General features: G+C 40.8%; 1 protein-coding gene across 6 annotated transcripts in view; it reads right to left on the reverse strand.

The window, feature by feature from the left end:
• Positions 1–473: 473 nt before the first annotated feature.
• The window catches only part of ARAP3 (ArfGAP with RhoGAP domain, ankyrin repeat and PH domain 3), a 273,051-nt gene continuing 257,245 nt past the window's right edge, over positions 474–16,279 (reverse strand). For 5 of the 6 annotated variants that reach the window (XM_073621033.1, XM_073621032.1, XM_073621028.1 and 2 more), the window contains 3 exons: positions 14,958–15,095; positions 4,557–4,595; positions 474–1,937 (listed from right to left, as the gene is read on the reverse strand). In XM_073621033.1, coding sequence (XP_073477134.1) covers positions 1,293–1,937; positions 4,557–4,595; positions 14,958–15,095 — 822 coding nt within the window. In that variant the 3' untranslated portion in view covers positions 474–1,292. The remainder of the gene's footprint in view (positions 1,938–4,556; positions 4,596–14,957; positions 15,096–16,279) is intronic. The other variant, XM_073621034.1, reaches the window with a different exon arrangement.

Consider the following 16,279-nt stretch of genomic DNA (forward strand, 5'->3'; position numbering starts at 1 on the left):
GCGTTTTGGGAGCACTGTATACAGCGCTCCCAAACCGCCCCAAAGATGCTGCTTGCAGGACTTTTCCTAATGTCCTGCAAGCGCACCGCTCCAGTGTGAAAAGTCACACTGAAATTAATGGGAGGTGTTTTCAGGTTTCCAGACGGTATTTCTAGTGCTAAAATGCCTGAAAATCGCCTCAGCGTAAAAGGGGTCTTAAGCATCAATTACTGAAGGACTATTCAGGATGGGCTGTTCTATATGTTTGTTTGTGTATGCTTGCCATATACAATAAAATATATTATTAAAATATGTCTTAAAGTTCAGTAAAGTACATCATTTTTATGAACTGATCATTATGAGATACATTTTTTTAATAACACTTATAGATGAATATGAAAAATGTAGAAATTATCAGAATTATTAGCTTCTGGTGACCTTTACAAAATAGTGATAAACCAACAAATTTATAACTCCAAAGAAATGAAAGAAAATGTTTTTTGATTTCTTGTTTTTAGTTTTCAAGTATAACCATTTAACATCTACTGTAAGATAATTACAAAATAGATGTATGGCATATTTAAATGTTTTAGTTAAAAAAAATTAAAACAGTTCCATCATAAACATATTTCATTGCATGTGGACCTACTACCAACCTTACTTTAGCCAGCACTTGCATCAACCGTTTTGGTGATAATTACTTCCTTACTAGAAATTACTTACTAGGTCCATTTATCAATGCTTTGACACAAAATTTACCTAATTAAATTGGATGCGAAAGATGGGTGCAATTTGTGTGAAGCCTGGTTGAAAACACTTGTAAATAGACCTCCTAATGTCAAACATAGATGTATGAATTTGGAGAGCCATTAATTACTGTAAGCCATGAATGATATTTATGTGTACTCCAGCATCAAATTCATGTCCTTCTACTGTTCCAAGAAGCTTCTAAAACAATAGGTTGGGATAAAAATCCCAAATTGCATATCCATAAATCCTTAATAAAATATATAACTTAATAGTCAGAAAAATGAAATAGTTTAAAACATCATAGACTTTATACAACAATGGATGTTGAGTAAGCAATATACTGAATTATTGTGCTGATCTAAAGATGATCATGAATAACTTTGTACAAAGAATATTTAGATTACATACATATCAATCAAAGCAAAAAGCCAATGATTTTATAGTGCCATGTTAGCTTATGGTTACAGTTATCATTGTTTGTTCTGTAATTAAATCAATATACAACAGAGTGCCATGCTGAAGTTCAAGAATGAAGAGAATTCATGGGATGGGGATGTACTAGGTCACGTCACTTGCTGGCCTGCTCCTGACCCAGTTTCATTTTTCTTACTAAGCATGGTGCTGAGTTCCTGTACCAGCTTATCTTGCATATTCATGGAAAAAGGAGAGGCCTTCTTCCACGCAGGAACCTTTGATGAGTCTGAGGGGGTTGTTGGCTCAAAAAACAGTGGTAATGTACTCAAATCGAGTGTGCTTTTCGCACCCTGTGTTCTTGTAGTACCTAGCGGAGTTCGGTTGGGCTCCACCTGTCTTTCAAGAGAATTTGATTTTGTGATGCTAGGACCAGCACCTCTGTCTGCCATGACTGTTTTATTGCTATCACCTGGGAACGTCCTAAAACTTTCCACACATAGATTTCGGTCTAGAGACTGAGTCTTGTTAAAATGCTCCTTCTCAGACCTTTCTGGGGAGCTGGACTTAGTTGGAGCAGATAGAGTTGTATTTATCTGGTCTGGATTAGGGTTTAGTACAGGTTTTTTTGTCCGATCCAGTGGGGGAGGCAGATGGAGTCGTTCTGTTGATAGTATGCAGTCTAGTTCTGCCTGTGGTAGGCTGTGAAAATTTCCTACTTCTTCATACACAGGCTCATGTTCATCATCTTGTTTTTCCTGAAGCTCTTCTAGAGAGTCCTGATGCATCTTCATAGGCTAAAACAATACAAAGTATTAAGTCAGAAAGCAACACAAACATTTTTCTATTACCACTAAAGCTTTAAAGCAAACCTCTGCTCTACTCACTCATGCAGGACAAAGCAACAGGTTAGCTTTAATGAAGTGAAAGTTCCTGGTACTTTCATGTATAGAGAAGTACATGACTCATTCCATATGACAGTGACGGTGCTTGTTGATTGTTTCAGCTCCATCACATGAGGATGGGGAGAGTTCCCCATAGCCCTATGTAAGCTCTAACTGGAACAATTCAGAACTTACACAGGGCTTTGTTTCTTTGATCTTGGTGAATAAATAAAGCTGTGAGGAGTGACATAAGGTATGTGTTTCTAAGGAGTGGGGCTTCTGTCACTTTGTTTTACTGGCAAAGGCTCACTTAAAAACCTGGTACGCACAGACTCTTTCTCTGTATCCCTGTTGTATTATGCTGAGCTCTTTTCCCTAAAGACTGAATGAAGTTCACTTGGCACAAGAACTTGGGTCAATTAAACTGTCCTTAGAACAATGCATGGCTGGAAACACCAAGATATTGAAACATGTCCTATTGGCTTTTGGTCAACATTGTGTATGATATACATCCCCATATGATATACACCAATACAGTGGAAGGTGTGTTTTGCTGCGATGTTCAGTAAACATTTTTTATTTTTACAGATAAGTTCCCTTAACCCTGTGGTCTATGCAGCTCAGCAGAACATAGAAAGACAAATAGTAGTTTTTTTTCTTATTTTTAAGTACAGTTCATGCAAGAGGAAATTGACAAACATATGGTAAGTAAATGTACCTTACATGCACATGCAAACTGAAGTACACTCATGTTAGTCTGTGGCTAAACACTAAAAATACTCTTTAATACTTTTAATTTATACTCTCTCAATCCTGCTACCTAAAGCTTGTGCCGCTGATTGCTCAAAACAGCAGCTCACAGCCAATTACCCTAGCTCTCTAAGGTTGACCATCACATTGCTTTTTCAGTTAATATGATTTACATATGGGTACTATTTATGACAATCTTTCCATGTATGCAATAGTTAACGACTAGATGTGTATTATAAGGAATGAAAATCTGCAGCATTGGTAGAAGCAAACTCCCAGCATACTTAATAATCTTGGCACTGGAAAGCCTGGGACCTCTGGAGTCATATATGTAAAGGACAATAGGGAGAGGTATACCTCTCAATGAATGTTTTTAAATGATTTTTCAAGCAAAGGAAAAATACATGAAGGCCAAGTGAAGAGGATTGGGGGTGGGTTTGTCCTCCACAAACTTATTCAGAACTGTGTTCATTGATGCTGCTGATCCCCCTGCAGCCAGGATAGTTACATATCTGATTTAACAGTCAGAACTATACAGTATGCATTACAATTTGAAATCTCTTTCCAGAAAAATATGTGACAGAATTATCTGCACCAAAAGGGGTTCATAGCAAGGGCGCTATAAGCTGTGGGGCCTTAAAGGAAAATCATTTTAAGTTTATTCTCAATGTGGATTCGCTGTTCTTATTTGAACTGGTGACCAATGTCTCCAGGACAGACAGTAATGTAAAGTTCAAAACTGAAAGCCTACCTGAACATGAGAGAAGTAGCATAAGCTTTGCTGATTGCAGAGCTACTGTATATGTCTGAACTTGCAGGAGGCATGTGAGACCTCTGCAGAGGGACCACTGTTTCCTTCTCTATGCCATGCTAACTGGGACAGGCATTTCTACGGGTGGCCTTCTTGTGGTGGCCTTCTAAGTGAAACTAACTGTAAGACTGCAAACCTAAAAAAAATGGCTTTAGATATGTTGCATTACTCTTTCTGCCTGGATAAACCATGCAGTTAGAGATGTACTAATCCATCTTTGTTACATGCTTCATAGCATTCATGTGGTCTTTTATCACTACTGTTGTGACCCATTTGGGTTGTCCTATAAAATCTCACAAATATTTGGGAAACTGGAAAATGTTTCATTTACAGAACTCCAATGACTCCCACCAGCATTACAGAGAAGACCCCAAACAAAGCAAGGCCAGTGAGAGCCAGAAGATATGGGGAGAACTTTTTAAATATGATGCTTACATCAAAGTTTCAACCCAATTAAAAGGTTTAATATACATGGAGAACTGCACAACAGGTTATTTCTCCATTAGGCAGTAATAGGGCACAAGGGTATAAAAGAATGGATAGAAAATAAATAATTTGCCTAATCAAAAGCAAATCTGTTGATCATTCCCATATCATACACATATCAACACTGGCACAATTCAGCATATTGTCAAAAAATATATGCTTATTTATGGCAAACCTTTGTGACAACGTGAGATGTCCTACTTTGATTGAAAGAAAAAAGTGTCTTATTAGCTGCATACCACTGGTATTGAGTTGTACAAAGTTAACCAACCTACAAAGTGCATTATGTCCTATTTGCTGATGTATTGTTTGGTTTAGTCTTATTACAGGCAGAAATGGTTACACATGTCAGAAGATTACATAAATCAGCAATCATAACATTTTTGGCTGTCATGCTACTGTACTCGATGTCTCAAAAACTGACATGCATTGTGCAAAGCATGATGAGTGCACATGCAAGGGTGTATACCACCACATATACTTACAAAGAACATTGACAGAGTTCTTCTTGTATGGAGACGACGCTAAGGAACAGAAATAAGGTTTGAAAGAGAAGCATTGAGGCATAAACATTGCTAAAAAGGTAATGTTCCCTGGGCCTGGTCTCTTTCTTTATACGGTTTCCCCTTTCATAATCTTTGTGATTTTTTTTTCATTTACAGCATACTCTACTGTCTTTGCATTTATTATTGTTATTCCTCCATCAAATAATGGTCATTTTCAATAGTAAACTTGTCACAAGCCTGAGCTATTAAAGCATAACATATACCGTATATACTCGAGTATAAGTCGTTCCGAGTATAAGTCGAGGCCCTAATTTACCACAAAAAAATGGGAAAAACTTATTGACCCGAGTATAAGACGAGGGTGAGAAATGCACAGCTACTGTAAGTGGAAAAGAGGGTCAACAATGCCCATTTGCAACCTCACCGTGCCCATTTGCATGCCTCACTGTGCCCATTTGCAGCCTCACCGTGCCCATTTGCATGCCTCACTGTGCCCATTTGCAGCCATAGGTCCCCCGAACTTCAAACTCGGTAGTTAAGTGTTCCTAGATGCCCCCTAGCTGCAGCCAACATTTGGGGTCTCTGAACCCAAAGGGTCCCGAAATGACATTGCTGCAGATGGACACAGTTGACCGACTTTGGGGCCCCGTATCTTGGGGCCACTTAGTGCTAGGAACCCCAAATTTGGTGTGCAAACCCAGTGGAACCATAAAATATCCAAAGCTGGGGTTTGCACACCAAATTTGGGGTTCCTAGCCCCAAGTGGCCCTGAGATACAGGGCCCCAAAATTGGTTCAGAAAATGTCAAGCACTTTTCTGCAGCAGAGAATGACATTTTCCGAACCTATTTGGGGCCCCGTATCTCAGGGCTGCTTGGTGCTAGGAACTCCAGCTTTGGTTATGTTGTGGACCCAGTTCCACTGGGTTAGCACACCAAATTTGGGGTTCCTAGCACAAAGTGACCCTGAGATACGGGGCCCCAAAGTCAGTTCGGAAAATGAAATTTTTTGCTGCAGAAAAGTGCTTGACTCGAGTATAAGTCGAGGGGGGTACTTTGTGCTGAAAAATTCGACTTATACTCGAGTATATACGGTAAATATAAAAGGAACAAGCAGTGACAAACACATATCTAAAAGAATAGTAACTCCAGAGGTAATGGCAACTGAAAATGCATGCAAAACTTAGCTTTTCACATAAAAGCGAAGGTTAGCCCCAGTAACCCTCTTTATCTCCCTAGTCATCAATGAGGAAGCTGTGCACAGTTCAGTGTACACCCTCAAGAACTTTGCTAACACAGGACTTTGCTTTCATGCTATGGTCTTGCAAAAACACAATTTTTTTTTTTTTTTTTTTTTTTAGCAAATCAACCCAGTCCTATTTTCTGCAATAACAAAAACCCTTCCTGCTCACAAATTTTGGTTTTACAAAGAACATTACTTTGCCTTTTGCACTAAACCGTTTTCTACCATTATTTGTATCAGTTTGATATAAAGCTTCACAAGATTCTCCAACTCCCTCCTCACACGGTCAAGTACATTTTTTTAACTGCGGTTTTAAAACAGACCTCAAAAAAGTTAGCTGCGAGGGAAACCAACCAACCTAAAGTCAATGTTTGATTTTAGTTTTTTTTTTCTTATAAAAAACAACTATAATAATGAAAGAACCAACAGGAAATGAAAGTTCAGTATCGTGCTCTCATTAGGTTTCTTTTAGGAAAAAGTACTAAACCAACAAAGAACTAAACGTTCAGGAGAGTGCTCTTATTTCATCTTTATAGAGAAGCTGATGTTAGTTTTATTCTGTTGCCAGTCTCACGGCTTAAAGGGTACGTTCACCTTTGTACGCTTTTTTTTTTCTCAATTCCAGCTCCCCTATTTACCAATATAGCATTCATGTACTTTTTTTGCAAAAATATCAAAGCTTTCCATTAAATCTACAGTCACTTACTTTTCTTGTCCTAATCCAAGTTTCCAGATGTTTCCATTTGTAATGTCTTCTTCCTGATCAGACTGTAGGTCCTGACACAGGAAGGAGTTGACCAGCTGACCTCATTAGCACACACCCTGCATCATCCACCCTCCCATTCCCAGGTGCACATTTTTTAAATGAAATGCAATCAATCAGTGATCACCCTTCTCACTAAATACACAATCAGATTGCATAGTGTATGGCCATGTTTCTACACCTAAAATTACTAGTTGCGCTTTCAGTGCCATTAATTGTTAACGGCACACCAAACAGAAGCAAACACACATTTTGCCAAGTGAAAAAACGAAGGGCAAATGCTGCAAAAAGCACTGTAAAAAACACACAACCCACAAAACGCCAAAATGTCCCATTAACCACATGTAGGGCAGCCAATTGAAATCAATGAGCTACTCTATGCATGTCACAGGAAAAACGAGACACAAAATGTGCGCCCCCACTATGCTAGATGTGAATGGGGCCTGAAAGTGAAATTGGCGCGTTAACACAAGAACACTGAGGCTCCATTCATATCTGTGCGTTTTCTTGCATTTCAGAAATGCACTTCACCACAAATCGCAAGAAAAAAACGCATCAAGCTCCACTCTAAAAAATAGTTCTGAGGCTTCTTTGAGGAGATTGCTGTGTTTAGGGCAGCCCATTCAGTTGGACAGGCTGCCCTATGTGTGATGAGTGAAAATGCTCCAAGATGCCCCCCCTTGCTAAAAAAACCCAAAAAAAAACCACATGTGGGAACGCGAGTTCCCGATATGCAGAGATGTGAAAGGGGCTTGACAGCTGAGTGTTTCTGTCCACTCCCTTCTATGTTCTTGTATAAAGATGGCCACACACTATGCAATCTGATTGTGTATTTAGTGAGAAGGGCGATCACTGTACAAAAGTGAACTTACCCTTTAAAGCAGAACCAGACCCCAATGGCCACAACTAAAAAAATTGAATCTCCCAAGGAATCAAGTGCGTGTAGTCCTTGGTCCCATTCTGATCTATGCCATGGTTTTGCAGTAAAAGTTGGCTGTAGATCTAACCCGGGCTGTAGCCCAGTCCATGGGCATTCCTATGAGTGAGCTACAGCATAGTACTGAAGCCACTGCCCGCTATTGCAGATCCTCACTTTGCTTTGCACACACTCCCCTGGCCAAGTGTATGCCAAGTGTCCCCTGGTGCTTTCATTGGATTGTGTACATAAGAGGTCTGTCCATTTGCAGCCCATTCTTTACTAATGTAAGTGTGGGGGGAAAGGTGATTCACTGACCTACCAGACTGCAATCATAGTGAAGTATTAGACAGCACTGGTGGGGCTGTGTTCTTTTTTTTCAACTGGTGCTAAACATTCCCCTGCATTTTCAATGAACAGCCAGCAATGGCAATGTTGTCAACAGCCCCACCAGTCTTGAAAAATCATTGTAAGTGCAGGTGAATGTTTACCAGTCATGATTCATATATTCTTAGCTGGCTTCGGCTCATGCCAACTGATGGCACTCGTGCGCCTGTTGCACAGACCAGCACTGTCAATAAGTGTTCATTAAACATTCAGCTTTGTGGTCAGACAATGGTGGGAGAAGTGATGTGCTGTGCGTGCTATGCCGTGCTAGTTCAGCTTCAACACCACCTGGAAAATTGTGACAAAAGGTTTGATTTACTAAAGGCAAATAGACTGGGATAAATTGGGACAAAAGGGGTTGATTTACTAAAGGTAAATACACTGTGCATTTTGCAAAGTGCAGTTACACTCGGCAAGAGCAGTTGCTCCAGATCTTTGTAAATGAGCAGAAGTTCTGCTGACTTCCATCATCGAATTATGTGCAAGCAAAAAATGCAGTTTTTTTATTTTCCTTGGATGTGATTGGGTACTACTACATACAGCATACCACACTGTGTTCTAGGTGCGAGCCGAGACTTCCTGTCTCATACCCGGAACACAGAAGAATTTAAGGCAGCGGTGCTCAGTCAGAGAGGCGTCCGGTGATGTCACAACCTCTGAGCCAATCAAAGGAAGCTTTAAATTCATTAATAGAATACACCGCTTTCTGTAAATGGCTGAGTGCGCTGTGGTAGACTCTGTGTTCCGGGTATGAGACTGGAGGTCGCAGCTACATACAGTTTATACCGCACATCCATCGGCCTCACAGGTTAGTGAGGGACATAATGCTTGGTCCAAATGAACTGTATGTAAAGTGTGTGGGAAGATGGAGGTTTTTAGGTGTATTATGTTTGTCTATTGTGGCGACTAATGCCGCGTACACACGGTCGGACTTTTCGTCTACAAAAGTCCGACGGACGCCGACGGACCAAAGCTGGCTGACAATCCGATCGTATGTGGGCTTCCCCAGACTTTCAGCTGACTTTTTCAGCCGCAAATCTGATGGACTTTAGATTTGAAACATGCTTCAAATCTTTACGTCGTAACTACGCCGGACCCAGAAATCCGCTCGTCTGTATGCTAGTCCGACGCACAAAAACCCACGCTAGGGCAGCTATTGGCTACTGGCTATCAACTTCCTTATTTTAGTCTGGTGTACGTCATCGCGTACGAATCCGTCAGACTTTTGTGTGATCGTATGTAGGCAAGTCCATTCGTTAGAAAGTCTGCCGCAAGTCCGCTAAAAGTCCGCCAAAAGTCCGTCGAAAGTCTGTCGGACGGGCTGTCGGACTTTTGTAGCCGAAAAATCCGACCGTGTGTACGCGGCATTAGATGAGGATCAGATCACATTTTCTGGCCACGGAAGGCGGAATATGTTTTAATTAGCAGTTGCCATCATGCTACACATGTGATCAGGTATTGTACCAGCCATTTGAGGACTTGAAAGGCCATGCTTTGAATGTAATTGTTTTGGAAAACAGTAAAGCCCCGTACACACGATCAGACTTTCCGACGGGAAATGTTCGATGACAGGCTGTTTGCGGTAAATCCGACCGTGTGTACTCTCCATCGGACAAATGTTGGCTAGCAGGTTTTTAAATTTTCCGCAGACAAATGTCTGTTGTTGGATTTTACGAGCATGTGTACACAAGTCCGTCGGACAAAAGTCCAAAGTACAAACACGCATGCTCGGAAGCCAGAAGCGGTCGGTCTTGTAAACTAGCGTTCGTAATGGAGAATTAACATTCGTGATGCGGCAAATTATGAAATCTCGAAATCCAGCGCACAGTCTATTCTTCTTTAATGGGATAATAATGAAGCTGCTTTGCTGGTGATACTGATGGAGTTATTGCAAACACATTTTTAAAGGCTTTTTTTTTCTAGTGATATCAAGAATAATATTATTATGTTTTTTTTTTTATTATTTGGGCAAGTTACCACAACACCATTATCCCGTAGTTTTTAAGATCAAAGATACAACTATGTTGGTGTCCCTTGTTAATTTTAATTTGTATTTTTTAAAATGTAACTGCCTACTCCCAAACTGTCATTTGAAGTAAAACACATAGCCAAGTATTATTCTACACAATTTTTTTATTGTACATTAAAAAAAGAAAACAAATAAAATTAGACCTGCTATCTGCCAATAGAACTTAACCAAAAAGTGCATTCTATGCATCCAAAAATATAGAAAATATACCGAATCAAATCATTATTCAACCAAAAAAATAATGTCAAAGAAATAACTCCAAGGCCAATAATAAATAACACATTATCTTCTCCGATTCCGCAATATGTCTGGTTGACAAACGACCGTTCAGAAACGAACTGAAAAGCACAAAATGCAAAGCGCAAACTGAAAAGAGCTAAATGAAAAACGCAAAAAGGAAAGCGCGAATCACCACTCACCAAACTTCTACTAACACAAAGTTAACAGAAGGAGCCCAAAGGGTGGCGCTAAAGAGCTGAAAAACGTCTAGTACTTCACTATGTTTGTAATTGTTGGCCAACAATTGTGTGGCATGTGTATGCAAGACAAGTTTGGGCCAACGCCCTTCGGACACAATTCCACGGTTTTGTTGGCCAACAATCCGATCGTGTGTACGAGCGGTGCACTTGAAGGACGTTAGAAAAAGTCCTGCAAGCAGCATCTTTTGGGCGGTGCAGGAGCCCTTGCCATTAAAATCAATGGGCACCGCTGCCGAAGCACCTGCAAATCGCTTTGGCAGCGGCAATTTGCCGGCACTATTAACCCTTTATTCAGCTGCTGGCAGGGGTTAAAAGCACCCCGCTAGTGTCTGAAATTAGCAGCGCTTTAACGCTAACGTCCCCCCCCCAGTGTGAAAGTACTCTTGCATTTGCAGATTTAGTTTCACTTTAAGCTTTTAACTGTTACAGACAAAGTCTCCAGGGCAGTTTATGGGACTGTCATCTAATAAGTATCCTGTAGAGCAGTGTGAGACTATCACACCATTATTCAGTTAGTTGGGGTAATGGTCATAGTCTAACTGACTGTTACTGCTGCATGACTTACACACTTTCACCAGAGCAGAGTCTTCTGCTGCAGTGAGCAATGTGTGTGAATATGTCTGTAATTTGCTCTGTCATTGCTATTCTTCCAAATTTAAGAAATAGTGCATTAAAAAATCTAGTGTAAAGCCAGGGTCTTTAACTACTTGCCTACTGGGCACTTTTACCCCCTTCCTGCCTAGGCCAATTTTCAGCTTTCAGCGCTGTCGCATTTTGAATGACAATTGCGTGGTCATGCAACTCTGTACCCAAACTAAATTTTTATCATATTTTTGAGATAGATAGAGCTTTCTTTTGGTGCTATTTATTAAATCACTATGGGTTTTTATTTTTTGCTAAAAAAAAAAAATAGAAAATTTTGAAAAAAAATGTTTTTTTCTTAGTTTCTGTTATAAAATTTTGTAAGTAATTTTTCTCTATTTACTGATGAGGCTGCACTGACGGACATTGATGAGGTGGCACCGATGAGGAGGCACTAACATGGAGCACTGATGGGCACAGATAGGCGGCACTGATATGCAGCACTGATGGGCACTGATAGGTGGTACTGATAGGCAGCACTTATGGGCAATGATAGGTGGCATAAATAGGCCGCACTGATTGGCAGCATTGAAAGGCAGCAGTGACTGGCATCACTGATGGGCATTGACTGGCATCACTGCTGGGCACTGTTGGGGCTGAACTAATGATCAGTGCCCTGATGATCTGTGTAGATCTCCCCTGTGAGGAAATGCTGCTGATCGGCTCTCCTCACACGCTGTCAGTGTGAGTAGAGGAATGCCAATAACCAGCATTTCCTTGTTTAAATGTGATCAGCTGTGATTGGACACAGCTGATCACATGGGTAAAGAGGTTCAGCATTGGCTCTTTACCTATATCCATGATGCGCCATGTCCCAGGGACAGAGCGCACCACCAATTGCCATGCTGCGTGCCCCCGCAAGCACGGCTAGAGTTGGACGACGTCATATGAGAGAGCCACCTTGCGTCCGTCATTTCACAATATGGTGGGCGGGAGGTGGTTAAACGCTAAGTTCATCTTTAGGGAAAAAATAATAAGTACACAAACTTTAGAAGTAAAAAAAAAAAGTGCATTTATTATTTATTCCCTAGGAGCCTGCAAAGTATTGCACGCAAGATCAGTGATTCTCCATGCAGACATGTCCTCCAGCTTTCTTGCCCATACCTCTGTACAGGCTCTGTGTTAGAAACCTGGAGGAAGTGTAAATGAAATACAAGGGTGTTCATTAATGCCCTCATAGTCCATTGAGAACTACAAGTCTGAAGCCCCGCACAGACATGCCAATTTTGAATGTGACAGAGGAGCCCCCGCCCGATGTCACGGGGGGAAGGCTTGGGGGGGGGTCAGGGAGTGAGGTGGGAAGGTGCACCCCAGCATGTTACACCTCAAATACGGGAGTAACATGTAACATGTTTCAAACATGAACTTATCTTTTAAGGCATCTATTAACCCAAAGCCAAAAATTGTATATATTGCAGTTCAGCATTCCTTAGGCGAAGTGCCTGCATCCGTTTTGTTTTGTTTTTCAGGCCTTTTTACCTATATTTCTATCTGGTAATCCTGCAAATAAATGCTTCCTATTGAAGAGTGATTACACTCACTCACTACACTGTATCTGTGGACTGGACAAGCACATCTGCCTTTGTTTATCTTTGTTTACATGGAGAATAGTTAGATTAGTAATTTACAAAAGAAAATGACAAGGACACTGCATTTATAGCAAGATCAACTGTGATTTTCTATACTTGCTAAAAATGCAAAAGTCACTTGACTGGACTTGAGTTAAAGATTGGATCCTAGATTTGGATCCACTAGTCTGGCACATTTTGTATAATCCAGTTATTTGGCATCTTGACCACATTTCTGGATCAAGCAGCACAACAAACAAAATGGATGTTGATTACTGCATACAGACCTAAATGTATTTATCTTGTGTCTGACACCATGACTTTATATGGATACTGACAGACGAGATCTCAGAAACCAGTATGATGTCAAACTATTTTCTTTGGAATAAATAACATTCATTTGACTGGGAAAACAGAAGCAAAATATCATACTGAAACTACAATGGGTTATCTTGTTTTGTTACCATCAGAAGACTTCTAAGTTTATCTTCTTCTTGTTTTCACAGAACATGAATAGAATCAGCAATGTCTGATGCTACCATATTGCTGGGTAACTATACCATTCAGACATTTCCCCAAATTATGGGGAAAAGGGTATTAAAAGGCACATCACTGACAGATGGATTTCAGCAAGAGGTAACACTATAACTGCGGACCTTCACAGCAAATATCTGCAGTTAAAGACCTACCTGTCATGAAAGAAATATGGTGGCTGCCACTCCTAACCTCTCTTTCCGAAAATAGTAGTTGATTAGTTGTCATACTGCTGGTTTGGTTTTACACAGAGCAGCCGCGATCCTCCTTTTCTCAGGTCTCCCAGTTGGTGGTCCTGGCTCCTCCCCCCTGCATTCATGCAGGCTCCATCCTGAGCCACCCTGCCTGCATCTATTGACACAGAGGGCTTGGCCTGCCCCCACTCCCTCATCATAGGATTTGATTTATAGGAGCTGGAGCCAATGGCTCCCACTGCTATCAATCTGCCCAGTGAGAAGCTGCCGCTCTCATGCCAAGTGCTGGATTGAGGTTGGCTTCAGGTAAGTATAAGGAGGGCTAGGGGGGATCCTCTACAGCAGAAGGTCTTTTACCTTAATGCATAGAAAACTTTAAGACTTTAGAAGCACTTAAGGCATGCTGGCAGTTGTCAGCTCCTTAACAACCAGCAATTCACTGGTCATTAAGGATGCTTGTCGGTGCTCGCTCCTTCACAACCAGCATCTTTTTTTAAAAATTTAATGTGACCCCCAAAATGACAGCAAAAAACACACCTTAGGTGTGTTTTTCATGCATTTTTGGTATGTTTCCATTGACTTATACATTTACAATTGATCCTGTTCCCAATGGCAGCATCACGGGGAGGCACTGGAAGGCAATTTCCCAATGTATCCTTCATGCAGCATTTACTATATTTTATTTCACATGCCCCCCCCCCTCCCCCCCACCTCCACTCAGTGTCTAGTGCCAGCTTTGCATGGGGCAAGTTATATACACTTTGAAAATTGAGCTGCTAAAAAAAAAGGTGCTTTAAAGTGGTATTATAATACAAAACCAAAAAATTTATATATTGCAGTTTAGCAATCATTAGATTTGGTGGCTACATTCGTTTTTCTTTTTTACGCTTTTTCGCTTCTGTTTTCACCTGGGTATCTGGCCAGTAACATACTTCCTGTATTAGAGTGCCCCCACTCTGGATGAAGGAACATTAGGGCACCTTTGGACAGCAGCATTATTAAGCTGGGGGGGGGGGTGTTAGATGTACTAGCAGATTTAGATACACTAACTGAAGCAAAACTCCAGCTAACACTGCAGGTACACAACAGTTTTTTTCTCTTGGGATAAAGGTTTTACACAAATAAAAGCTAATCATTATAAGCACCCCTGTCAGTGGTAAATGGTTTGTCCCAGCACACTAATTTAGAGGAGAGCTTGCTCTTTTGAAAAACAGGCTTACTGGCCGGATCACCAAGTGAAAATAATGGAAAGAGCCTAAAAAAGAAAACAAATGCAGCCATCACATCTAATGATCTAAAGACTTGGTAAGCTACAATATAATAAATGTTTGCTTTTGGGTTTAATACTGCTTTACTCATGGTTTTGATTTGTGCCCCCTTATCACCTTTTTTGAAAGACATCTGTATTTAGATCAAGTTGCCAACTAGCACTGTTTCAGGTATGTGGAAGTTAAATAATGTGGACGCCACACTTCCATCTTTGGTCCAACTCACACAAATACCATTACTTTTTCACACAGTCCTTAGGATTAGTGCAAAATATAATGTAACAAAACTACATGGCTGCAACACTCTACCAAGCATCATTTGCCCCAGTCAACAATGGAGCTATTTCACTGAAACTTACCAGTGTCTGATTAGCAGTCACCATGGTAGAGTTGGTGTCATCCCCACGAATCGGTACTAAAGGCATAGTACCAAATTTCTGCTTGGTTACATCAGAGGAGGAATGACGTCTTAAAATCACCGGGCGGAGGTCATCATGCTGCAAAACATTCATTTTGTTTTTAATCATAAATACTACATCATTAAAAGAATTGCAACCCCATTAAAAGGATGTGTGATGTGCATGAATATTTAATTTTTTCTTGTATGATATATTTTTAGTTATCATGATTTTTACCTGGCAGTAATTATTAAACTTTTCAAATGTTTATGCTACCATATTTCCATATACAGATGTGTCAGTTCTACCTCTATTGGGTATTTAGTCAGCATTCTTGACCAACAACCTCAGACACCTAGAGAGTTCAATGTTTTTAGTATGTCAGACCTGACTGGTAGACGAGAGTAGAGGAACAATAAAGCTCAACTTGAAGCACTACCATGGGAAAAAATCTTGCCTGTAATTTGTTAATATGGCTGCCTGCATACAAATATACACTCCATTACCGAAAGTATTGGGACGTCTGGCCCACCCTTTGCAGCTATAACAGCTTCAACTCCTCTGGGAAGGCTGTTCACAAGGTTTAGGAGTGTGTCTATGGGAATGTTTGATCATTCTTCCAGAAGCATATTTGTAAGGTTAAGCACTGATGTGGATGAGAAGGCCTGGCTCGCAGTCTCTGCTCTAATTCATCCGAAAGGTGTTCTCTTGGGTTGAGGTCAGGACTCTGTGTAGGCCAGCCAAGTTTCTCCACCTCAAACTGGACCTTAGTAGGCTCTGCGTTAAGGATAAGGTAAGCCAGGGATAGCCTGTATGCTGGTACCAGTTCCTGGCTTTTAATAATACAATCTGCAGTGTGTAGCACATGGTTTCGGTTTTATAGGCAGAGGATTTGGGAGACATTAAATTTATTGTGGTAAGCCCTAAAATTTTGCCAAGCATTTTAAACTTGCCTGAGCTTGTTTGGCTGGGCTTCTCCTATGGGTCACAGGAGTGCAATTCATATTGCACTCCTGTGACCTGTCTGAAGTCCGCTCTCTGCTGACATCACAAGAATCAGTCCAGGCACCGCGTCGTCATGAAAATAAAGGCTGGATCCGCCAGGTGTCTGGACTGATGCCCGTATCCGTTCTCAGTGCAGAGGCGCCGAGGGACAGATGCAGCATTGGACTGATGCTGCATCCACCTAGGTAAGTAAGATGGGTAAATAAAAAAAAAACCCCATACTTCTCTTTTAATGGAGTCAAATCAACATCTGTTTATAAAGAATTCTGGTGATAGGC

Source organism: Aquarana catesbeiana, linkage group LG03, assembly GCF_042186555.1.
Source record: "Aquarana catesbeiana isolate 2022-GZ linkage group LG03, ASM4218655v1, whole genome shotgun sequence".
Classification (NCBI taxonomy): domain Eukaryota; kingdom Metazoa; phylum Chordata; class Amphibia; order Anura; family Ranidae; genus Aquarana; species Aquarana catesbeiana.